The sequence below is a fragment of the Pyrus communis genome, chromosome 6 (assembly GCF_963583255.1).
Source record: "Pyrus communis chromosome 6, drPyrComm1.1, whole genome shotgun sequence".
NCBI classification, from domain to species: domain Eukaryota; kingdom Viridiplantae; phylum Streptophyta; class Magnoliopsida; order Rosales; family Rosaceae; genus Pyrus; species Pyrus communis.
The window spans coordinates 3,832,674-3,857,533 of NC_084808.1; the positions used below are offsets into that span (position 1 = coordinate 3,832,674).

At 40.3% G+C, this 24,860-nt stretch overlaps 2 protein-coding genes across 2 annotated transcripts; one reads left to right on the forward strand and one right to left on the reverse strand.

Moving 5' to 3' along the window:
* Positions 1 to 1,994: 1,994 nt before the first annotated feature.
* On the reverse strand, positions 1,995 to 2,896 carry LOC137735930 (secreted RxLR effector protein 161-like). Its single transcript, XM_068475282.1, has 2 exons — positions 2,738 to 2,896; positions 1,995 to 2,318 (listed from the first exon to the last, which is right to left on the reverse strand). Exons 1-2 carry the CDS (start codon positions 2,894 to 2,896, stop codon positions 1,995 to 1,997), a joined length of 483 nt encoding a protein of 160 aa, XP_068331383.1.
* Positions 2,897 to 18,984: 16,088 nt separating this feature from the next.
* On the forward strand, positions 18,985 to 23,457 carry LOC137735931 (uncharacterized). The gene is made up of 9 exons (XM_068475284.1): positions 18,985 to 19,351; positions 19,461 to 19,677; positions 19,760 to 19,844; positions 20,430 to 20,598; positions 20,647 to 20,780; positions 20,896 to 21,018; positions 21,142 to 21,277; positions 21,872 to 22,380; positions 22,690 to 23,457. Exons 1-9 carry the CDS (start codon positions 18,985 to 18,987, stop codon positions 23,455 to 23,457), a joined length of 2,508 nt encoding a protein of 835 aa, XP_068331385.1.
* Positions 23,458 to 24,860: the final 1,403 nt, after the last annotated feature.

The following is a 24,860-nucleotide window of genomic DNA, read 5'->3' on the forward strand; positions in this document are numbered from 1 at the left end:
ATTCACTAGGCTTTGAAAGTCATGGGTTTTAGAATTGTTTTTTAATGCATGCTTACTTTAAAGTGTTATTAGTTTGCTATGTGTTCAAATGTTCTCACATGTTCTTAGCTAGGACAAAATTTTTCCCTCAGCTAGCTATTTTCCTCTAAGAGTGGCATGCCTCTTTGGAAGACAAGGAGAGAAAGAGTTTTGCTCTTTTGCCTCAAAGAAAACCCTTGTGAGAGAATGGCTATAAAGATGTCCTTACACCACCTCATATGTGAGTGGAAAACTTGCAATTAACCAAAGTTTGCTACCACTCACCCTATGGCCGATTTTGACTTTGCATTTGGGTTAATTTCCATTTAGTTTTAGTTGTCACACAATCTTAAACTCAATGGGCCTTGTCGACCAAAACCCTTTTTGGGCCCCGACACCCGAAACTAACTTGAAAGCCCAATACAAACCTTTCGTCTACTTAATTAATCTTGACCATTCTTAATTAAACCATTAATTTCTTATCCATCTCATTTATATTTCTTCACTTTCATCCTTACTCAGTGTACAATCCATCAGGTTCCAATTAGCGAGGCAGTGGGTGATTGTTACTCTTAACGATCGATTGTGAATTGAAACTTCATTTCAATTCTCCCTCATTTCAATTCTCCCTTTGATAAAGATTAGTGTTTGCTAATCTTTAGGGTTTCCAGAAACCATGAGTGACACCTAAAAATATGTCATGGCTACCCAAGCTAAGTATAAGTGGTTAGAGAACCTATCCAGTTACAATTACAATGCAATATGGTCATTCTCTAATACAAAACTCTTAATCACATTGTTTGAGTGATAGTTTGATTCATGTCTACTATCCAATATAATACTTCTCTATATGATTCAATTGAATATGATTTGGAACAAACTTCCTAAGTCATATTTGTATCCTTTGGCCAAAGACTCCCGAATCATATCTCAGAGTATTCTCCCTCCACCATGGAAGGTTAGAGATCCCTTGTTGTGCACTCATATGCCTACATGACTAGATAGCTTGACCCCAACAATGTCGTGGACACTCTCGATGGAATGCCTTTGACATGATCAAAGATCAAGGACTTAACCATTAGACACCTATGATGCCTAAAGTCAAAGGACTACTTTGCATATTGCAATTTATGAGTTCTTACCTGACATGTATGTTCGAACTCTCTTTTGATCGTAGTTTAGTGTACTCGATTACATTTTGAGCACCTATGTGTTTGTCTCAGTGTCCAATACTAAATGACTTGAGACTAATCATACTCACGCTTGACTTAACATAACACATACTAACCTTAGCAGATTGTCATTGCCCAATTAGCAATCATATGGCTAGGAATATTTTAAGAATGAACATAAGAGAAGGGTCTCGTTAGTCTAACTTACTTAGATCACTTCTCTCCTATATTAAATACATTCCTTGGATTCCCTTATTGCTTAAACACATAATACAATAAATAGTGATTAACAATAAGCTTTGCCCTTCATTAAACATAGAATAGTTTAACACAATATGTATTCCAAAAGTTATTACATCAAATGAGTGGCTTTGTGGACATACTTCCAACCGTTTCCCACTTGCACTCAAAGCCACCTTCCCATGTATCTAATACCCATCTTTTCCATATGGCGGTCAAGTTGGATTTGAGACATTAGCTTCTTCAGTGGATCTGCTATGTTATTGGCTGAGGCAACCCTGAGGATGTTGACTTTCCCCTCGACAACATATCTTCTAATGATGTTAAAGCATTTGTCAAAATATTAGTTCTTTTGATAAGCCCTGGGTTCCTTAGCTTGGGCTATCGCCCCACTATTATCACCGTACAAAGTTACTGGTGATGTAATGGTTGGAACCACTCCAAGTTCAGTAATGAACTTCTTCATCCAGAACGCGGCTTTAGCTGCAGCGACATATTCAGCCTCTATCGTGGAATCAGCAATTACATTTTTTTTCTTGCTTTTCCAGCTGATAGCCCCACCATTCAGAGTGAACACATATCGGAGTTGGAACTTCTATCATTAAGTTCAGATTGGAAATCTGTGTCTGTATAGGCTTCCACTCGCAACTCTGTCACTTCTCCATAAACGAGGAACATGTCCTTAGTTCTTCTTAAGTACTTAAGGACTATCTTAACAGCTGCCCAGTATTCTGATCTTGGGTTAGATTGATATCGACTAGTAATGCTCACAGCATATGCGATATCAGGCCTTGTGCATATCATGGCATACATCAGACTTCCTATGGCGGAAGCATAAGGAACAACACTCATCTGTTGTATTTCTTCAGGAGTCTTAGGTCCCATGGACTTAGAAAGGTGAATTCCATGTCTCACAGGAAGAAAACCTTTCTTAGATTATTTCATCTGGAACCTACTTAGCACCTTATCTATGTACATAGATTGGGATAATCCAATTAATTTTCTAGATCTATCACGATAGAGCTTTATCCCAAGCACATAAGATGCATCTCCCAAATCTTTCATGTGGAAGGTTTTGGACAACCACACTTTTACATAAGAAAATATCGCAGTGTCATTCCCGAATAGTAATATGTCATCTACATATAACACTAGGAATACAACTGCATCCCCAACAACCTTTTAATAAACACAATTGTCGTCTTCGTTTTGAGTAAAACCAAATGATTTGATTTCAGTATCAAAATGAATGTTCTAGTTCTGAAGGCTTGCTTAAGTCCATAAATGGACCTCTGAAGCTTGCATACCTTAGTCTTTTTAGACTTGGACATGAAACCTTCGGGTTGAGTCATAAAGAGCTCTTCCTCTAGGTAGCTGTTCAGAAAGGCCTTCTTCACGTCCATTTGCCATATCTCATAATCATGGTATGCAGCTATAGCAAGCAGAATCCAAATGGACTTAATCATGGCTACAGGAGAGAAGGTTTCTTCATAGTCAATCCCTTCTCATGGTATGATTCAATTGAATATGATTTGGAACAAACTTCCTAATACATATTTGTATCCTTTGGCCAAAGACTCCCGAATCATATCTTAGAGTATTCTCCCTCCACCATGGAAGGTTAGAGATCCTTTGTTGTGCTCTCATATGCCTACATGACTAGATAGCTTGACCTCAATAATGTCGTGGACACTCTCAATGGAATGCCTTTGACATGATCAAAGATCAAGGACCTAACCATTAGACATATATGATGCCTCAAGTTAAAGGACTACTTTACATATTGCAACTTACGAGTTCTTACATGACATGTATGTTCGAACTCTCTTTTGATCGTAGTTTAGTGTACTCGATTACCTTTTGAGCATCTATGTGTTTGTCTCAGTGTCCAACACTAAATGACTTGAGACTAGTCATACTCACGCTTGAGTTAACATAACACATACTAACCTTAGCGGATTGTCAATGCCCAATTGGCAATCCTATGGCTAGGAATGTTTTAGGAATGAACATAAGAGAAAGGTCTCGTTAATCTAACTTACTTAGATCACTTCTCTCTTAGTTTAAATACATTCTTTGGATTCCCTTATTGCTTAAACACATAATACAATAAATAGTGATTAACAATAAGCTTTGCCCTTCATTAAACATATAATATTTTAACACAATAAGTATTCCAAAAACTATTACATCAAATGAGTGGCTTTGTGGCCATACTTCCAATAACAAGTCCATAAAACTTCATTCTTCTTTCACGTAGAAAGAGTTGCAAGTTTAGGAAAAGAAAAATAAAAAGAGTTGCAAGTGCTTTTCTAGGAAAATAAAAAAAAGAGTTGCAAGCAATTGTTGGTTGATGGTGGCCTGTGACTACGGTTTCTTCCCATTTTAAGTTTTGAGTTAACTACATTTAAATTTCAAAATGGGTCACAAAATTATAATTTCTCATATTGCATTATGAGATATTAAAATTGTATTAATTTGTGTCATTCAATGCTACAGTATAACGATATTCCTCTTTATTTGTAGGTGAAAGGTCTTAGGTTTGATTTTCGCCAAAGGTGAATTTGAACTACATTATTGCTTACCCATTGTGAGGCTAGCTCACTCCCCCATCCCTTAGTGCAAATAATATCGTTTGTTAAAAAATATATTTGTATCAATTTGTAATTTTGGTCTAATTGATGGTATGATAATTCAATAAAATGATGTCACTTAGTACTACGGTCTAGTGTTATTCCTCTTTACTTGTAAGTGAGAGGTCTTAGGTTCAATTCTCGCCAAAGACAAATTTGAACCACAGTATTGCTAGCCCATTGTGAGGTTAAGCCTACCCTTCCCCCTTAGTGTAGATAATAAATGTATAAATTAATACAATTTTAAAATCTGAAACTGCAAGTCTGCAAGGTGAGAAAATTAAAACCTTATACTCATAACCCATTTTGAAAATCATCTAAAATTCAAAAAGGTATCAAATGTGTTGTAGACCTGTTTTACTGAGAAAGAAGAGGGAGATGACTGGTGGTAAGGGCAAAGAGAAGATCGAATTTGGTGATTATGTGGTTGTGATTTTTCACCCCATTGTGCTTTTATTTACATGATAAGAGAGAGAATCTTACTCCCAAAAGAATATAGTAAGAATCAAGAACCTACCTAAAAGATATTATAGAATCCTAATGTAATCTACTAGGATTTACAAAATCACACTCTTAATGAATTTAGGATTGCAACACTCCCCCTTGAGTGTATAAATACTCAAACAAATGTGACATATGGCCTTCAACGATGAAGTAAGAGCAGTTGATCAAGTCGTCGACACAATTAGTGAATAAGAGTCTTAAAACAAACGAAAGAATGCATAAGTAGTAAAACTCACAAAACCTCGTTATGGGGAAATCCAAGGTAGGATAAAGCCCCATAGGCTAAGGAGAAGAGTGAGAAATTGCATTAAGTCAAAACAAAACGCCTTCAGGATGCAAGTAGAAAGCACACAAAAGTATGGCTAACCCATGATATGTGCCTCGTTAAACCTCGTCATGTAGCAAAAACCCAGCAATGCTCCAAACCTAAGGAAAAAGAAAAAGAACTTTAAAATCAAGTGAGTATAATTGTAGATACTTCCCTTAAGTTTGACATAACATCCAAATGAGAACTACAAGCAATTCAAATCAAATTATTTACCAATTCCTTGGATAAGCTTCTGGAAAGTAGACTTTAGCAGTAATTTCTTGAAGAGGTCCACAAGCTTATCCTGGGAACAGGATTGTTTGACTTCAATCCTCTTATGCTCTTGTTGCTAATATGAGAAGAAGAAATTTGGCGCAATATGCTTAGTGTTGTCTTCTTTGACATATCCTTTCTTGATCTGGTCGATACAGAAGTTGTCTTCATAAATTGTTGTAGAGGCATCAACGATAGAAGAAAATCCACTAGTTCTTCGAATATGCTCAATAACAATTCTCAACCAAAAGCATTCACGTGTAGCTTTATATAGGATGAGAATTTTAGTATGATTCGAAGAAATCGCTATTAAGGTCTGCTTGGTTGACCTCCAAGTTATTGTAGTGTCTCTAACTTTAAAGACATAATTTGTTTAAGAATATGCAGGTCAAATATATAACATGCGTCAACATAACCAACAAGGCGAGAATCAACTCGAGAAGCGAGGGTGGCGGCTCAACTCAAGGATGCATAGGGATAGAACAAGCCCAAAATTGTAGTACCTTTGAGGTAACAAAATATGTTTTGAACACCATTCCAATGTTTGCATGTAGGCACGTTGATATTTCTTGCCAAAAGATTAACAGCGAAGGAGATGTTCGATCTAATGCGCTGGGTTAAGTACAATAAAGTGTCGATTGCACTCTAGTATGGAACTTCAGGCTCCGAGACCTTTTTTTCATCGCCTTTACAACGGAAAGGATATAGTTTTCCAATTAGCGGACAAACAATAATAGAAGTACGAACATCTCAAATTCCGACTTCAAGAGTGCATCAATTTTCTCAAGATTTTCGGGAGTTTTAATGAGATTCATATCATCGACATAAACTGCAATTTTCACAAATTCGGAATGTGACTTCTTGATAAACATGCATGGACATAATTCATTATCCACATATCCCTGACTAATCAAATACTCACTTAGACAATTATACAACATCCATCCGGATTATTTCAATCCATAGAGTGAATGCCTCAATCTAATCGAAAGCGTGTTCCGTGGTCCAGAACTATTTGATCCAGTCAATGTAAGTCTTTCAAGAACTTTCATCTAGATTTTCGTATCAAGATTCCCATAGAGATATGTAGTTATCAAGTACATAAGCTACATATTCAATTTTCTTTTCAAAAACTACCAAATTAATAAGGTAGTGGAACATTATAACATTCATTGCGGAGGAAATACGTCTCCTTGTAATCAATCATAGGGCGCTAAGAGAAGCCTTGCAGCACGAGGCGCACCTTATCTTGCACTATCTCATTCTTATCATTACGTTTCCCTACGAAAACCCACTTATAGCCAATGAGCTTCAAATGTGGAGGTGTAGGAACTACTGAATCAAGTTTGAATTAGAATGCTTGTTTCTAGTTTGACCAATCAATTCTACATCGAATTTCATCACGAAACATGGTTCAGTGTCATCGCTCAACATGACATCCCTAGATGCATCATCGACTATCATCTTAGTTTAATTCCAAACCTCATCCAAACTAGTGTAATGGACCAAAATCTCACAATCCTTGGGAGGCAAATTCATTTCTTCAAGGACATTTGCATAATCTAGAATAACTTCATGCGTTGGAACAGTTGAGTAAGCAATGGCCGGATTCAAACTAATTTCACTAGTTTGTGTCGTGGGCTTCTTCTTCCAAGGTTATGAATGATATGAGCCAATAGACTTGCCACGCTTCAGGGTTGGACAAAGGATTGGGTAGTCGCCAGCGTGTCGAACTATGCAACGAGTGCAGCCAACCATCCTTTAGGGGTGGTTCATCTTTCATGGGCGATGTTTCGATATACATTAGGTACCTCTATCATTGCAGGCATGTTTGCAGCTAGTATATGTGATCTCGTCACTTTTGCTACATTAGTATTCGCACCAGTCATGCTTTAGGCAACACTTTGTAGTTCTAAAATATGACGCACTTCAGTTTCAGATTATGCAGTGTGGGGATCTAAATGAGACATAATGGGGGTAATCCACGAATTTGTGACGTTCTTCAGGAACGTTAAGGTTCCTATCTCTCCCTAACGATATGAAAACTGTCTTATCGAAGTGAGAATCCATGAAATGTGCAATACAAAAATCATTTGTCAAGGGCTAGTAGTGAATAATGGTTTGTGAATCACAGCTGATATGAATTCTCATCCTTTTTTAGAGACCCCGTTGGAACCAAATCAGCGCACCTCCATGAGTGGTGGTCGAGCACAAATCTGAGTAATCTTGAGTAACTTGCAAAACAGTAAAACAATCGTAAACAAACCTTAGGTGGGGGGAGGGGGAGAAGGGTGTGCCAACCAAAGTTTTTCTGATGGTCAGTCAAGTTAGTGAATAATTTAAGACTCAGGCAATGGGCAAGAGAATTCAAGTGTATAGATTGCTTTACCATAGATAAACCTTAGATGGGTGTATTTATACTGTGGGAGAGAGACATTTCTAGGATATAATCCTCATTCTAAGCCGGGAGAATCCTAGAGGATATCTAGTAAGTAGATATTGCATCCTCTTAGTAGTTGTGATTACTTGCAATGCATGCCTATCCTTAGATTGTAAGGACTCCAAGACTTGTAGGATTTGTTTATGTTGATATCCGGATCAAATCGCATGTCTTGCGGAATAAGCATGGTCATCTAGCGGCTGGTGAGTCTATGACCAACTTCTGAGGTAATAGTATTCAGATCAGCCTTACTCTGGCCCAGAAAAATCATGGTCCCGCAAACCATTTTGGCACATAATGGCAGCTTTATTGGCATATAAATTGTGCACCCAAACAAGCCTCAGTGCCAGACGTCGGGCTTGTAACGAGAAACCAAATGTAATGGTGAAAAATATTAGATGGTAGTGGGCCTCAGACAAATAAACATAGTTATGTGCAAAGTTGCATAACCCCAAGCAGAGACCGGAAGCTTGGTGCGCATGACCAAGGTTAGAATGTTCAATTGAAAGCACATAATGAACACTTTTGCTAGGTCATTGGGTGTGAACATGGGTACTGGATGTTTAACTGCAATCCCAACGGACATGCCATAATCATCAAAAGTCTACAATGTAAACTCTCTAACATTATCTAGTTGAATCGCTTAATCGAATAATCAGGATGGTGAGCCTTGAGATTAATAATTTATGCTAGGAGATTCAGAAATGTAGCATTGTGTGTGGATAGTAGGCAAACATGTGACAAAAGTGTCAATGCATCAACCAACACCATAAATATTTAAATGGTTTGCATGCTAGTTGAATAGTTCCAGAAGTAACCCTTGAATCCTCTGAAGAAACTTCTGGGGAGGGGGGAGAGTCATGGATGATCTTTGTATTTGAGGTTTGTGTTAACAATTTCCTCAAAGAGCAAGCTTGGCATGCTGCATGTCTAGGAATGAGTTCTAAACTTCTGGTAAGAGGATGCCCGTGAGATTTTTTGCCGACACGACATCATATCTCTTCTTGGATATCCCAAATGCTCGTGACAAAGAAAGAAAGTGATGGAGAACCCGGACTCCTAGGCGGCCATGTGGTGGGCCTCCATGGCTCGTATGGTTGTAATATACAATCCATTTGATAGGTGTTCCATCTTCTCATGAATACGCTTTTGGCCATATTCATATGAAGTGATACAAAGATATTCCAAACCATTATCTTTAGTGGTTTTAGCATGATAGTTATTCTCTTGAATATCCTTAAAGCTCAACACTGTCCTTTCAAAACTGGGTGAGTAAAAGGCCTTTTTGATGGTTGGACAACATTATACGGGCAGTTCCATACCTCTCAATTAGGTTAGACAAGCCTAAAATGGTTGTTAGAGGTGACTTTTTAGGTACGGAGTTAGTAAAATAGTGGCGGTCACACAAGATGGTGTGCATGGTTGCACTATTTGTTAGACAACTAACTCCTCCACAAAGTCATACCTAGAAATAAACTAATTAAATTGATCACATTTCTAATAAAAAAATTTGAGTTCCATTCATTTAGTTAACTATTCAAGAAATAATACTCATAAAGTAATTATTCAAAAATTTAAAACAAAATACCAAACAAATGATCCAAATACATATGAAATTGTTTGAAAAATTAAACCAAGGAAAATGAGGGGGGAAGGGTGCAACCACTAGTGGGAACTTGACAATTATGTCTACAAAAAACTAATCTCACCTTCCATTGGAGCGGATGCTTCTTGAAAATAAAAAATCTCCATGATGGTATCTTCAGGATTATCCACGTGCAAATTTTATCTTAATCTTCTTACTACGTGAATGATACTCAACAATGGCTTGATGTGACAACCCATCCCTAATTTTATGTTTTTATTTATTTTAATCAAGGGAATTGATGAAAATGCCCTAGAGGCAAGGACTTTGACTTTCGTTAACCATCATTTAGAGAAACGTATGACTTATTCTTTTAGCGTATTTAAGTAGTACACGTTGGTACGAACACATAGGCGAAAGCCGTTTGCGAGTCCGGATTATAACGGTATAGTTACGAATGTTTGAAGTTGGTTATTTAAAGTTAGTTAATTGGTTAAGGAGGACCAATTAGATAAAAGGTAGAAAAAGGGCGGCAGCCCAATCAGAATCAGAAGGAAAAAAAAAAAAAAAAAGGGAAGAGTCGCCATCTTGAAGCTCTCATTCCCCTCTACAAAATCTAGTGGAATTTCTCGGCGCCACCACCGCCATCTTGAAGCTCTCATTCCCCTCTACAAAATCCACCCAAAAATCACCTTGATTAACCTCTGTTGGCGATTTGAGGCCACGAAAGTTGACGGTTGTCATGGTGCTTCGGTTACCCTTTTTTATTTTTCCAGCAAAATGGCAAAGTGATGGCGATGCCACCACTTGGGCTTTGTAGCCCATCATCCCAGGAGCAAAACTCAACCAACCTTGACCCATGTGGACCACCGTAGACGACGAATCGACACTGGGAAGCTTTAGGCACCCGCCGGCTTTATCAGCGGAATTGACCCTCTTCCGTCCACTTTGGACTTCATGGCAAGTATAAAACTTGTTCCTCTTGTTGAGCTCTATCTTCTTGTAAATTTTGGTAAAATTTGGAGTTAGACGGAAAAGTGGGTTTATGGTCGCCGGAAACCACCACGCGCGGTGGCATGTGGCCAGAGACTGTCAATGCTATGTTGAGGATAAATTAGATGCCTGGAGTTCAGTCCTAAGGATCGTATGACGTAGATTGATTGTTGAAACCTAAATTCTCTACAATACGTTAAAAGGTCATTACATGAATCGACAATCTGACCGTTGGATCGTCACCAAACTTTAATACGTTATACTACGTAATATTTGAGAACCATAGAAACTTACGGATCGGGAGTCCGATGTACGGATCTTCCCAAATTGAATTTGTAAGTTCATAAAATAAAATGTTGACCGTCACTTGGTTTTAGCAATTGGCGGAGATTCGACCGTTAGATCGTAATAAAACCTTAGGACGTTGTTCTAGAAACATAATGTAGATCTTTGAAGTAACTGATCAGAGATCTGTGATGCAAATATTCTGGATTGTATTTCATAGGGATGTGTTTTATGTAAATTATGTATTTTATCGGTAAGAACTCTAAGACGTGATTTGATAATTGGTCACAGGCGACGATAGTTCGTGATGTCTCAATATTCATGTGAGGGAGTCGTAGTGCGGACCTAAGGTGAGTGGTTCTTTTCTCTTCTATCGTGTGTGTGTGTGTGTGTGTGTGTGTGTAAGATTGACATCTCCACAAACATTTATAAATTGAATATTTCATATAATTTATGTGAATGCTTTGGAGGACTAGTGCGAACTACGAATGGCTTAATCCCTGTTTAGGGTACGTAGGCAGTCTAACGAGACGTTAGATGCATCCATACAATAAACGAGACTAATTAATTGGGACAATAGCCTTGTTTGGGGAATTCAGCAATGCGAAGAATATTGGTGGAAAATGTGGGATTTAACCTTATGATTTTGGTGGTTAAATATTGGTCATAAATCAATATGTGAGGAATCAAGGAAATGAAGTAAGGAAACGTAAGTAATGAGGGTTAATTAAATTAGTGTCTAGTTGGGCTTATCACCGATAATTATTCCGGAAAATAAATAGTTCGGGAGTAAAGCGTTATAGATTGTGCATTTTACACCATATTATATATATATATATATATATTTATACATACTTGAAAATGCTATGGTATGGGTGAGTTTTAGATTGCATCATGGCATATCCATATGTATATTACCGGCACATAATTATTGTGAATGCTTTGAAGTGCGAAGGTGAACGCAGAACGCACAGGTAAGTTCAGGTGAGTATATGTTGTGAAATGTGAGATGCATGGTTATGATTACATTTTATTTGAAATGATGGGGTTATGACATGGCTACATTTATGTTTTAGGAAACTCCGACATTGTCGTACAGGTTGCAATAATAGGCAACTCCGACACTGTCGTACAGGTTGCTTATAAGTCATACATGCGGTATTAGATGCATTTAGAGCTCATAAACCTGCACCCCGGTGTTAGTGCTCCCGCCCGTGGCCAGGGCACAGTCCTTCATGTGATGTTCACCTCCCACACCTTACGCTCACCTTGAATTCAAGGTAAGTGCACAGGCCTATCGTCAGACCACTATAGGTGGTTCCGACTCGTAGGTAACCCGTGATTATTCGCACAGTCTTCACGTGATCATAGCACTTGAGCGTACTATTTACACCTAGTTCTGTCGTACAAACCACTAAAGGTGGTTCCGACTCGTGTGCAAGGATATTTGATGAGCTATTGATTCAGTCGTACAGGTCATTATAGGTGACTCTGACTTATGCGCTAGCATTGATTGATGAGACATGGATAAGTCGTACAGGTCACTATAGGTGACTTTGATGACTTTGACTTATGTGCTAGCATTGATTGATGAGACCTGGATAAGTCGTACAAGTCAGTATAGGTGACTCTGACTTATGTGCTAGCATTGATTGATGAAATATAGATAAGTCGTACAGGTCACTATAGGTAACTCCGACTTATGTGATAGCATTGATTGATGAGACATGGATAAGTCGTACAAGTCACTATAGGTGACTTCAACTTATGTGCTAGCATTGATTGATGAAATATGGATAAGTCGTACAAGTCACTATAGGTGACTCCGACTTTTATGCTAGCATTGATTGATGAGATATGGATAAGTCGTACAGGTCATTATAGGTGACTTCAACTTATGTGCTAGCATTGATTGATGAGCTATTGATTCAGCCGTACAAGTCATGTGAGGTGACTCCGGCTAGCATGTTGATGAGCTAATGATTCGGTTGTATAGGTCACGTAAGGTGACTCCAGCTAACATGTTGATGAGCTATTGGTTCAACCGTATAGGCCATAATAGGTGGATTCGGTTGACATACCATTTCATATTGATTTATTTCACCTGGGTTACTTACTCTTTTAAGATATTTGACACGGCATAACTATGAGACTGTTATTTTGGTTATGGTTTTGAGTTATAGTCACGCCTGTTATTTCTAGGAAATTATACAGGTGTTACGACGAAGGGCTACTGCCTCTAGTAATTGAAATTGGTTTGAAAAGTTTTGTTTCACTCACTCACATTTTCTATTTTTGCACCCCTCCAGGTTCTAGCAGCAGAGTTCCGTATCGACAAGGATTCGTGGCACTTTTCAGTACAGATGTCTTCTTATGATGGTATAATCATTATCTTACCTTACTGCAGTGAATTCTTGCTGTCTCGTTTGTTGTCAGCTTCCCCTGTCTCAACTCAGTGAATTCCTGCTTTTTGCGGTCAATATACTCATGAGGCACAAACCTTCTCCTGAACAACTCTCTGAATACTTCCCAATCCGTCATCTCCACTGGAGATAAACGACAAAGTTCCTGCTCCCACTTGGATGCAAAATCCTTACCCAAAAACCACGATGTCGTCTCTACCCACTTCTCAACAGGGAGATTCCCCTGATTATGCAAAACATGAAAGGTCTTCTCAATATGTTCTAGCCACCGCTCCGCACCCTCAAAGCCCTCGTGGCCCTCGAATTTATCCAACTTCAAATTATACATAGTCTCCAGAGGAGTCCTCTGGGGAGGGCGGAGCGTCGACTGAATAGCTGTAGTGATAGCTTTCCCCAGCTGAGCTACATCAGGGAAACTAGGCTCAGCCGAGCGACATGGTTTCCGACAAGGCGACATAATTCTGACAGAAGACACCAAAACCATTAGAATACTCTCAAAAGTACAGGATTGCCAAACCTATGCTCTGATACCAAACTGACACATCCCGACCGAGGTCAGGGCATGCTGGCCGTCACGTGGAAGTGACGTAACCATGTGCATAGTGCGGAAGCTAATAAAATAATAATAAAAGTACGAATAAATAAAAACCAGCTATACACAGCGTAGAAACATACATGTGCAAGCGTAAGTGTGAAAACAAAGTTCAGAGCACGAAGACCTAATGCAGTCCGGGAGAAACAACACTACAAAAACACACCCAAAGGTGGTCTGACACTGGTGATAATCTGTCAGATATGCCGGGAAAATCCTCTGGGGAGCCACCACAAGTGCTAGCCAACTAGAACCTGGAGGGGCGCAAAACAGAAAGTGTGAGTGGGAAAAAACAAAACTTTTCGAAAACCATTTCATAAACAAGGTTCTAACCCCTCGCCGTAAAACTTGTATACTTCCCAGAAAAATAGAATATACATATATATATGTCATGCTCAGAAATATGCCATGCCAAATGCCTCGAAATAAAATGCAAGTGCTCAGGAAATGTCAAATCAATGCCATGTAATCTGTCAGCCGGAGCCACCTAACATGATCTGTACGGCTGAATCTAGAGCTAAAATCTCCATCTCACTAACTATACCCGCACATGAGTCGGAACCACCTAAAGTGGTCTGTACGACAGGACTGGGGTATAATAAGTACGCTCAAGTGCTACGATCACGTGAAGGCTGGGCGAATGATCGCGGGTCACCTACGAGTCGGAACCACCTAAAGTGGTTTGTACGACAGGACTGTGCACCTAATTTGGATCCAAGATGAGCGTGTGGTGCGGGAGGTGAACATCACGTGAAGGACTGTGCCCAACTCTGGGCGGGAGCACTAACACCGAGGGTGCAGGTTATGAGCTCTCTATGCATCTCAAACCACTACTGAATATAAGCATAAACCATACTCACCTGGCACTTACCTGTGCGCCCGCAGCACCAACATACAAATATGTATATGCTACTAATAATGCATAAACCAACGGCAAACACAATGCATGGCATGTAAATGTATAAAAGTTTCCATTCACTTTCTGGGAAAAATGAAAGTATATAAGTCTATACGGAAAACCAAAAGCCCACTCACTGGTATGTAGAAGGGTCGTAACCACCTTGCCTCGAGTGACCGTGCTCGTCCTCGGGATAGGTCTCACCTATATGCGAAATAACTTCTCATACAATGCTCAAATGGGGTGTATGAATACACCAACGTGATCTACTTAACCTTAGGAACATCCCCATATTTTTAGAAAAATTTTCCGATGCCGCACGCACCCCCACGCGCCGGCCAAGGCACGGCCACACGCGCCACCCACGCGCATGCACGTGCCTGGCACACTGACGGCGTCAGTTAACGCCGTCAGGAATATTCCGTTAAATCTAACTGATGTCGTTAACGCCGTTAGGAATATTCCGTCCAAACTGACGGAATATTCCGTCATCTTCTCCGGCCAAACTCCGGCGCCGGGAAAACTTTAAAACCTTGTATCTTCTTCATTTTTCAACCAAATTTCACAAAATTGGTACCAAAATGAAGCTTACAACAAGAAGAACAAATCCATACCACTTTCAAGCATTAAAACCCACATAATCTCGCCGGGAAAACATCACCAACTCCGGCCAAGCTTGTAACTCACGATCCCGACGTCCAAAACCTTCAAACGAACCACCCCGAGCCTCCTAAGGACCTCACCAAGCTTCCTACAAGCTTGAAATTCCCAAAAACACAAGAATTAACGTGTGCATGAACAATGACCAAATCGGGGGATCTTGAGTTTGACGTGAAAATGAAGGTATCCTTACCTAAAATGGGTATGGTTGAACTCCTAAGGACCTCACGAGCACGAATATGTAATTTGTTTCCTCGATCTGTGAAGGTTTCAATGGTTTTTGGGTGTGTCCGTACATATGGGGATAGAAAAGGGAGAGAGAGAGAGGGAAAGGGACAGGGATACGGGATAGGGAAAGGGGTGAGGGAGTGTGGGAGTGTGTGTGTGGTCCAAAACCAGCCAAACAAAACCCAAAAACAACCACACAACGAAACAAACATGCTAGGGGCAAAACCGTCATTTCACCCCTACGATTCGAAAATCCGGAACAGGCTGTCACAATATTAATATATACAATATATTCTATATTAAATATATAGTTTTGTATTATTATTCTATATAAGTTAAAAAAAAAAAGTTTTAGTCATCATTTATTTTTATTATGAGAGTTTCTTATTATCATTACTAGGATAAATTTTACTTAACATGTTGTTGTCCAAAATTGAAATAAACTAGTATAGTATTTGTATAGGTATAATTAAGAAGACATACATACAAGTAGATAATGGTTACACTTACATTATAGTTTAGATTTTTAAAATCCTACAAACCCTCATGAATAATATTTTTTATTTGAGGGCAAAATTAATAAAATTAATAATAATTATTGTAGAAGTGTAAAAAATGTAAAAAAAAAAAAAAATACAATCACTCATAGTGACAAGCTTTACAACTTTCATAAAGGGGTCAGCTTTGAAATCCAACACTATAATCCATAAACCTTAAATGATCTTGATCTTTTATGCGAAATTCGGTGTTGAAAAGAAATGATCTTGATCTTGGGTTTGTCTATCTAAGCATTACCCGTTTGTTCAATTTGTAAAATGCTTTCTGGGTTCCCATTTTTTTCTTTTTTTTTATATTTTTTTTATATGTTTTAAAATTTGCTTGGAAAAATTTGCTTTTGGTTGCAAATTTGCAGGTCCGGCCAACAAATCCCCTCTCTGAAATCATCTTGTTTGGTCTCTTGGTAAACTATTTTTATCTGGGTTTTACAGTTCAGATCTGCAGTTGCAGCCACCGAGTTCGTACCATAACACAGACCAAGTTTTAACCACAACTCCAACAAAGGGCTTTCACAGTATGATTCTCTATTTACTGGATGAATCACTAGATTTTGGTTGGTGAGTTTTGATGTAAATGTTAAAAATGTATTTAGGTTGTTGTTTTTTGGATTTTGTGTGATTTAGGATATTAGATGTTGTTTTTAGGGGATATCTGCCTTTGAATGCAAAATACTTGCAACCTTTTTGTTAGGTTGTCATATATTTTGATTTGTTTCTGGGCTAATTATCACCCATTTTCTATTCCTAGATTTAGAATTGTTATCTATTACCACTGTTGCTGCCTGCCACTTGAGCTTTTCACATCCCAATGGCACAAAATTGTAATTTTAAATTCTAGGTTATGGGGAAGCATTAGTATTTGGAGGCACAAATTCTTTTCTTACATTTCTTTCAGATGTTGTGATAGCCCGTCCCGGATTTTTCGTACTGTAGGGGTAAAATGATGGTTTTGCCCCTAGTATTTTTGTTTCATTGTGTGGTTATTTTGGGGTTTTGGTTGGCTGTTTTGGACAACACACACACACCCACACTCATCCTCATCCTTTCCCTGTCCCGTATCCCTATCTCTCTTTCCCTTTCCTTTCTTCCTTGTACGGACAAGAACCAAAGTGTTTGAAAACGTGGTAGATTGAGGAAGCAAACTACATATTTGTGCTCATAAGGTTCTTAGGAGTTCAACCATACCCATTTCAGGTAAGGATACCTTCGTTTTCACGTCGAACTTGAGATCCCCGATTTGGTCACTGTTCATGCACAAGTAAAATCTTGTATTTTTGGGATTTTCAGGCTTATAGGAAGCTTGGTGAGGTCCTTAGGAGGCTCGGGGTGGTTCATTTGAAGGTTTTGGACGTTAGGTTTGTGAGTTACAGGTTTGGCAGGAGTTGGTGGAGTTTTCCCGGTGAGATTCCGTTGGTTTTAGTGCTTGAAAGTGGTAAGGATTTGTTCTTCTAGTTGTAAGCTTCATTTTGGTACCAATTTCGTGAAATTTGGGTAAAAAAACGAGTGAGATATTAAGTTTCGAAGTTTTTCCGCTTTTCTGGGGATGGCGACGGCGACGGCGCCAGAGGTTGGCCAGAGAAGATGACGAAATAGTCCGTCAGTTTGGACGGAATATTCCTAACGTCGTCAAGTTAACTTTAACGAAATCTGTCAAACTTAACGGAATATTCCTAACGGCGTTAACTGACGCTGTCAGTGTGCCAGGCACGTGCCTGCGCGTGGGCTGCGTGTGAGGCCGTGCCTTGGCCGGCGCGTGGGGGCGCGTGCGGTGTCAGAAAATTATTTTAAAAATATGGGGATGTTTATGAGGTTGAGTAGATCACGTTGGTGTATTCATACACCCCATTTGAGCATTGTATGAGAAGTTTTTACCTAGTTTGGGTTATGTGCTTTAAATTAACCTTTTTATAGTTATTTTGCATATTGGTGAGACCTATCCCGAGAACGAGTGCAGTCACTCGAGGCAAGGAGGTTACGACCCTTCTACATACCAGTGAGTGGGCTTTTGGTTTTCCATATATACCTATATACTTGTGATTTTTCCTGAAAATGAAATTAAACGTTTATATGTTTTATAAGCCATGCATTATGTTTGCCCGTTTAATTATGCATTATTAGTTGCATATATACATATGTTTGGTGCTACAGATGCACAGGTAAGTGTCAGGTAAGTTATGGTTTATGTTTATGTTTAGTAGTGATTTGAGATGCATAGAGAGCTCATAACCTGCAACCCCGATGTTAGTGCTCCCGCCCTGAGTACTTGCATTTCTATGTAGAGGCAATCGACGTGGCATATTTTTGAGCATGAGTTATATATATGTGCATATTCTATTTTCTGGGAAACTATACAGGTTTTACGGCGAGGGGTTAGACCTTTTGTTATTGAAATGATTTCAAAAAGTTTTGTTTTTGCCCACTCACGTTTTCTGTTTTGTGCCCCTCCAGGTTCTAGTTTGGATAGCTCTGTTGGTGGCTCTCGAGGGATTCACGGAATATCTGACAGATTATCACTAGTGTAGGACCACCTTTGGGTGTGTTTATTTAGTGTTTGTTTCTCCGGACTGCACTAGGTCTTGCATGCTCTGAATATTGTTTTTCACACTTACGCTTACACATGTAAGTTATTTACGCAGTGTATAGCTTGGTTTTTATTTATTCATACTTTTATTATTATTCTTAGCTTCCGCACTGTGCACATGGTTACGTCACCTTCACGTGACGGCCAGCATGCACTGATCTCGGTCGGGGTGTGTCAGTTTGGTATCAGAGCATAGGTTTGGCAGTCCTGTACTTTTGTGAGTATTCTAATTGTTTTGGTGTCTTCTGTTAGAACTATGCCACCTCGTAGGGAACCACATCGCTCTGATGAGCCTAGCTTCCCCGATGTAGCTCAACTGGGGGAAGCTATCGCCACCGCTATTCAGTCGGCGCTCCGCCCTCCCCAAAAGACACCTCTGGAGACTATATACAATTTGAAGTTGGAAAAATTCGAAGGCCTTGAGGGTTTTGAGGGAGCGGAGCGGTAGCTAGAACATATTGAGAAAACCTTTTGTGTTCTGCATAATCAGGGGAATCTCCCTGTTGAGAAGTGGGTTGAGATGACATCTTGGTTTTTGGGTAAAGATTCGGCATCCTGGTAGGAACAGGAGGTTCGTCGTTTGTCCCCAGAGGAGATGACTGATTGGGAGGTATTCAGAGAGTTGTTCAGGAAAAGGTTTGTGCCTCCTGAGTATTTAGACCGCAAAAAGCAGGAATTCACGGAGTTGAGGCAGGGGAAGTTGATGGTAAACGAGTATTACTGGAGGTTTACTGACTTGTCCCATTATCATCCCGATATTGCTGGCAATTGGACAGAGATGCTTCGTCGTTTCCGTTTGGGTACTAAGATGAAGTGGCGTTCTATGGCGACCACTACCCCTTGTGACACCTATCAGGAGTTCTACGAGATTCTGTTGAGGATTAAGGATTCCGAGAACATGCCCAGCGATTGTGAGGAGGAAGAAAAAGATGGTAACCAGAGGAAAGATGACAAGGGCAATGGTTAGGCGTCTCTCGGACCTCGCAAGACCCAGAGATTTAAGCGAGGTGGAACCAGTTCTAGCTCTTCTAGCGGTGGTTTTAGTGCCACTGGTCAGGGTCGTGGTGGTAGATTTGCTGGGGGTGCTAGAGGCCAGAGGCAGGGTGATGCTGGTAGAGGAAGGGCTCCGATTTACCACAGGTGTAATAATCGACATTTTGGAGAGTGCAAGAGAGGCAGCGGTGGTTGCTTCACTTATGGGTAAATGGGACATCGGGCTGCAAATTGTCCCCAGAGTTAGCAGAGGCCCCAACAGACTTTCTTGCCACCACCTGCACCGATCCAGCAGGTTCCTGGTACTGGTAGTTATGGGCAAACGGGTTATGATGGTGCCTATTACTACAAGGGCGATGTTGTTCCTTATGCCCCAGGACAGTATCCATATCCCAGGATCCATATTCTCAGGGTGGTTATCCCCAGTATTCTGGTGGCTATATGCCGTATCCTCCAATTCCAGTAGGTGGGTCTCAATGGTATCAAGGAGGACAGCCTCAGTAGGGGGAGATTGTTGTGAGTATTGCGGGATCTTCTAGGCAGTCTGGTCAGCCTAGTCAGGGGTGTGGTGCACAGAGTCGTGGTGGCCAGACGAGTAGAGGTTGTGGTGGACGGTAACAGACCCAGGGGCGTATTCACAATATATCTCTACAGGACGCTCAAAATAATACAGACTTGATCATGGGTACGTTAAATATCCTTGGTTATTTTGCTAGAGTATTAATTGATTGTGGTGCTACACATTCTGTGATTTTTCTTACCTTTGCTCAAGTGACGCAACCTCACCCTACACCTCTAGGGTATGATTTAGAGTTTGCTATGCCTAGAGGGGAAAGATGTATTGTTGATTGTGTGTATCCAGGATGTCCAGTGATGGTGGAGGATGTTATTATGCCAGCTGATCTTATCCCATTAGATATTGTTGACTTTGATGTGATTTTGGGCACGGATTGGTTGCATTTCAATTGTGCCAATATTGATTGTTACGGGAAAATAGTTACCTTCCATTGTCCTGGATTACCTGTGGTTACTTTTGTGGGCGAGCAGAGTGGGGTGAGACATGGCGTTATTTCTACTATGCGAGCGAAAAGGTTATTATCGAAAGGTTGCCAGGGATACTTAGCTCATGTGGTGTTGAACGATGCTACTCCTAGTAGTGTGGAGGATGTAAGGGTAGTCAGGCATTTTCCTAATGTTTTCCCTGAGGAATTACTTGGTTTGCTGCCAGACTGAGACGTGGAGTTCACCATTGATTTGCTTCCAGGTATTAATCCTATATCTTTGACTCCTTACTATATATCTCCTGCTGAGTTGAGGGAATTAAAAGTTCAGTTGCAGGAATTAGTGGATAAGGGTTTTATTCAGCCTAGTAACTTCACCTTGGGGAGCTCCAGTGTTGTTTGTGAGAAAGAAAGACGGAACTTTGAGGCTTTGTATTAATTACCGGCAATTGAATCGGGTAACGATTAAAAATCGTTATCCATTGCCGCGTATTGATGATTTGTTTCATCAGCTTCGAGGTGCTTGTGTATTCTCCAAGATTAACATGAGGTCTGGATACTATCAGTTGAAGATTAGTAGGAAGGATATCCCCAAGACTGCTTTCAGGACTCGTTATGGTCATTACGAGTTTCTGGTTATGCCATTTGGATTGACGAATGTGCCAGCTGCTTTTATGGATTTGATGAACCGAGTATTCCAGCCGTATTTGGATAGGTTTGTTATTGTCTTCATTGACGATATTCTGGTGTACTCTAAGTCTAAATCGAAGCATGTTCGACATTTTACTTTGGTGTTGAAAAGGTTGAGGGAACACCAACTGTATGCTAAGTTTAGCAAGTGCCAGTTCTGGTTAGATCAAGTAGCATTTTTGGGGCACGTCATTTCAGCTCAAGGTATCTTGGTGGATCCTCAAAAGGTGGCAGCTGTGGAGAAGTGGGAGCAACCGTGAACCGTCACTGAGGTGAGCAATTTCCTTGGTTTAGCAGGGTATTATCGACGGTTTGTTAAGGATTTTTCTATGATTGCTTTACCACTGATGAGGTTAACGAGGAAAGATGTTAAATTTGAGTGGGATGATGATTGTGAGCAGAGTTTCCAGCAAATGAAGTATTGTCTCACTCATGCACCTGTTTTGGCACTCCCGGACGATAGTGATGATTTCGAGGTCTATAGTGATGCTTCCTTGAATGGTCTGGGATGTGTGTTGATGCAGCATGGTAGGGTAATTGCTTATGCCTCACGACAATTGAAGCCTCATGAGTTGAATTACCCTACGCATGATTTGGAGTTAGCAGCCATTATATTTGTGTTGAAGTTGTGGAGACATTATCTTTATGGAGAAAAATGCAAGATCTTTACAGATCATAAGAGTCTTCAGTATCTTTTCACGCAGAGGGATCTTAATCTTCATCAACGGAGGTGGTTGGAACTGCTTAGTGATTATGATTGCACGATTGATTATCACCCTGGTCGTGCAAATGTGGTAGCTGATGCACTTAGCAGGAAGTCTCAGGGCCGTATCAATGCGTTGTATGCTAGTCACATTCCTCTTCTGGCAGACTTAAGATCTATGGGAGTAAGGCTAGAGACAGAGGATCAAGAGGTGGCTTTACTTGCTAATTTTCAAGTTAGGCCAATTTTAGTTGATCGTGTGCTTGAAGCTCAGGTAGCTGATGAGGAAACTCAAGAAATAATCCAAGCAAGGAATCAGGGGAAGAGGAAAGACCTCAGAGTTCGTGAATCGGATGGCATGCTTAAGCAGGAGGGTAGGATGTTTATGCCTAATAATTTGGATTTAAAGAAAGTAATTCTCGATGAAGCATATATCTCGGCTTATGCTATGCATCCAGGAGCTACTAAAATGTATACCATTCGATCATTTTATTATTGGTTGGGTATGAAGAAGGAAATAGTTGAGTATGTTAGTAGGTGTGTTGTTTGCCAACAAGTTAAAGCTGAAAGGAAGAAGCCGTTTGGGTTGTTGCAGCCGTTTCCCGTTCCAGAGTGGAAATGGGAAAACATTACTATGGATTTTGTGTACAAGCTTCCGCGTACACATAATGGTTTTGACGACATTTGGGTGATTGTTGATCGGCTTACTAAGTCAGCACATTTCATTCCAGTGAGGGAAAAGTATTCTTTGGGCTGATTAGCTAAGTTGTTCATCTCGATGATCGTGAAGTACCATGGTGTTCCTGTGAGTATTGTCTCGGATCGTGACCTAAGATTTACTTCTAAATTTTGGGTGGCTTTTCAGGAAGCTTTAGGTACGAGATTACTTTATAGTACGGCATATCATCCTCAGATAGACGGACAGTCAGAGAGAACCATTCAGACGTTGGAGGATATGTTGAGATCTTCGGTGCTACAGTTTGACGATGCTTGGCACAAGCGGTTGGATTTAATAGAATTTGCCTACAACAACAGTTTTCACTCGAGTATCGGCATGGCACCATTTGAGGCGTTGTATGGTAGGTCTTGTCGCACACCCATATGTTGGTCAGAGGTCGGAGAAAGAGTTTTGGTGGGCCCGGAGATTGTGGAGGAGATTACTCAAAATGTTCTGGTAATCAAGTCTAACCTGAAGGCAGTCCAGGATCAACAAAAGAGCTTGGCGGATCGGCATGCTACTGACAGAGTGTATAAGGTTGACGATTGGGTGTTTCTGAAGCTTTCACCGTGGAGAGGTGTTGTGCGGTTTGGAAAGAAAGGTAAGTTGAGTCCCAGGTATATCGGACTGTACATGATCATTGAGCGAGTTGGTGAGGTGGCTTACAGGCTGGAGTTGCCTTCTGAGCTAGCTAAAGTACATAACGTTTTTCACGTGTCTATGCTTCAACATTATGTTGTGGATCCGTCTCATGTGACACCTCCTCAACCCTTGGAAATTAATCCGGATTTGACTTATGATGAGGAACCAGTGACGATTCTGGATTGGAAGGAAAATGATATGAGGAACAAGACAGTGAATTTGGTGAAAGTTTTGTGGATGAATCATACAGTGGAGGAGGCTACTTGGGAAACTGAAGATCGGATAAGAGATTTGTATCCTCGGTTGTTCTTTGATCGCTAGTGGTTGCTGTGAGTGGTTGTTATGAATTTCGGGATGAAAATTTTATTAAGGTGGGTAGGTTGTGACAGTCCCTCCCGGATTTTTCGTATCATAGGGGTAAAATGATGGTTTTGCCCCTAGTATTTTTGTTTTTTTGTGTGGTTATTTTGGGGTATTGGTTGGCTGTTTTGGACCACACACACACCCACACTCATCCTCATCCTTTCCTTGTCCCGTATCCCTGCCTCTCTCTCCCTTTCCTTTCTTCCTTGTACGGACAAGAACCAAAGTGTTCAAAAACGTGGTAGATCGAGGAAGCAAACTACATATTTGTGCTCGTGAGGTTCTTAGGAGTTCAACCATACCCATTTCAGGTAAGGATACCTTCATTTTCACGTCGAACTCGAGATCCCCGATTTGGTCATTGTTCATGCACACGTAAAATCTTGTGTTTTTGGGATTTTTAGGCTTGTAAGAAGCTTGGTGAGGTCCTTAGGAAGCTCGGGGTAGTTCATTTGAAGGTTTTGGACGTCGGGTTTGTGAGTTACAGGTTTGGCCGGAGTTGGTGGAGTTTTCCCAGTGAGATTCCGTTGGTTTTAGTGCTTGAAAGTGGTAAGGATTTGTTCCTCTAGTTGTAAGCTTCATTTTGGTACCAATTTCGTGAAATTTAGGTGAAAAACGAGTGAGATATTAAGTTTAGAAGTTTTTCCGATTTTCCGGTGACGGCGCCGAAGGTTGGCCTGAGAAGATGACGGAATATTCCGTCAGTTTGGACGGAATATTCCTAACGGCGTTAGGTTAACTTTAACGGAATCTGTCAAAGTTAACGGAATATTCCTAACGGCGTTAATTGACGCTGTCAGTGTGCCAGGCACATGCCTGCACGTGGGCGGCGCGTGTGGCCGTGCCTTGGCCGGCGCGTGGGGGCGCGTGCAGTGTCAGAAAATTATTTTAAAAATATGGGGATGTTTATGAGGTTGAGTAGATCACGTTGGTGTATTCATACACCCCATTTGAGCATTGTATGAGAAGTTTTTACCTAGTTTGGGTTATGTGCTTTAAATTAACATTTTTATAGTTATTTCGCATATAGGTGAGACCTATCCCGAGGACGAGCGTAGTCACTCGAGGCAAGGGGGTTACGACCCTTCTACATACCAGTGAGTGGGCTTTTGGTTTTCTGTATATACCTATATACTTGTGATTTTTCCAGAAAATGAAATTAAACGTTTATATGTTTTATATGCCATGCATTATGTTTGCGCGTTTAATTATGCATTATTAGTTGCATATATACATATGTTTGGTTCTGCGGACACAAAGGTAAGTGCCAGGTAAGTTATGGTTTATGTTTATGTTTAGTAGTGATTTGAGATGCATAGAGAGCTCATAATTTGCACCCCCGGTGTTAGTGCTCCCGCCCT

Bases quoted from the DNA above. Each gene is read 5' to 3' on its own strand.
- LOC137735930 (XM_068475282.1), bottom strand. From the start codon at position 2,896: ATGATTAAGTCCATTTGGATTCTGCTTGCTATAGCTGCATACCATGAT. The intron at 2,319-2,737 runs GTATGCAAGCTT...CACCTTTCTAAG, and splicing joins CCAAGTCTAAAAAGACTAAG to TCCATGGGACCTAAGACTCC.
- LOC137735931 (XM_068475284.1), top strand. From the start codon at position 18,985: ATGACTGATTGGGAGGTATTCAGAGAGTTGTTCAGGAAAAGGTTTGTG. The intron at 20,781-20,895 runs GTTTGTGAGAAA...TTGTTTCATCAG, and splicing joins CCTTGGGGAGCTCCAGTGTT to CTTCGAGGTGCTTGTGTATT. The intron at 21,019-21,141 runs GTTATGCCATTT...GTGTACTCTAAG, and splicing joins ATGGTCATTACGAGTTTCTG to TCTAAATCGAAGCATGTTCG.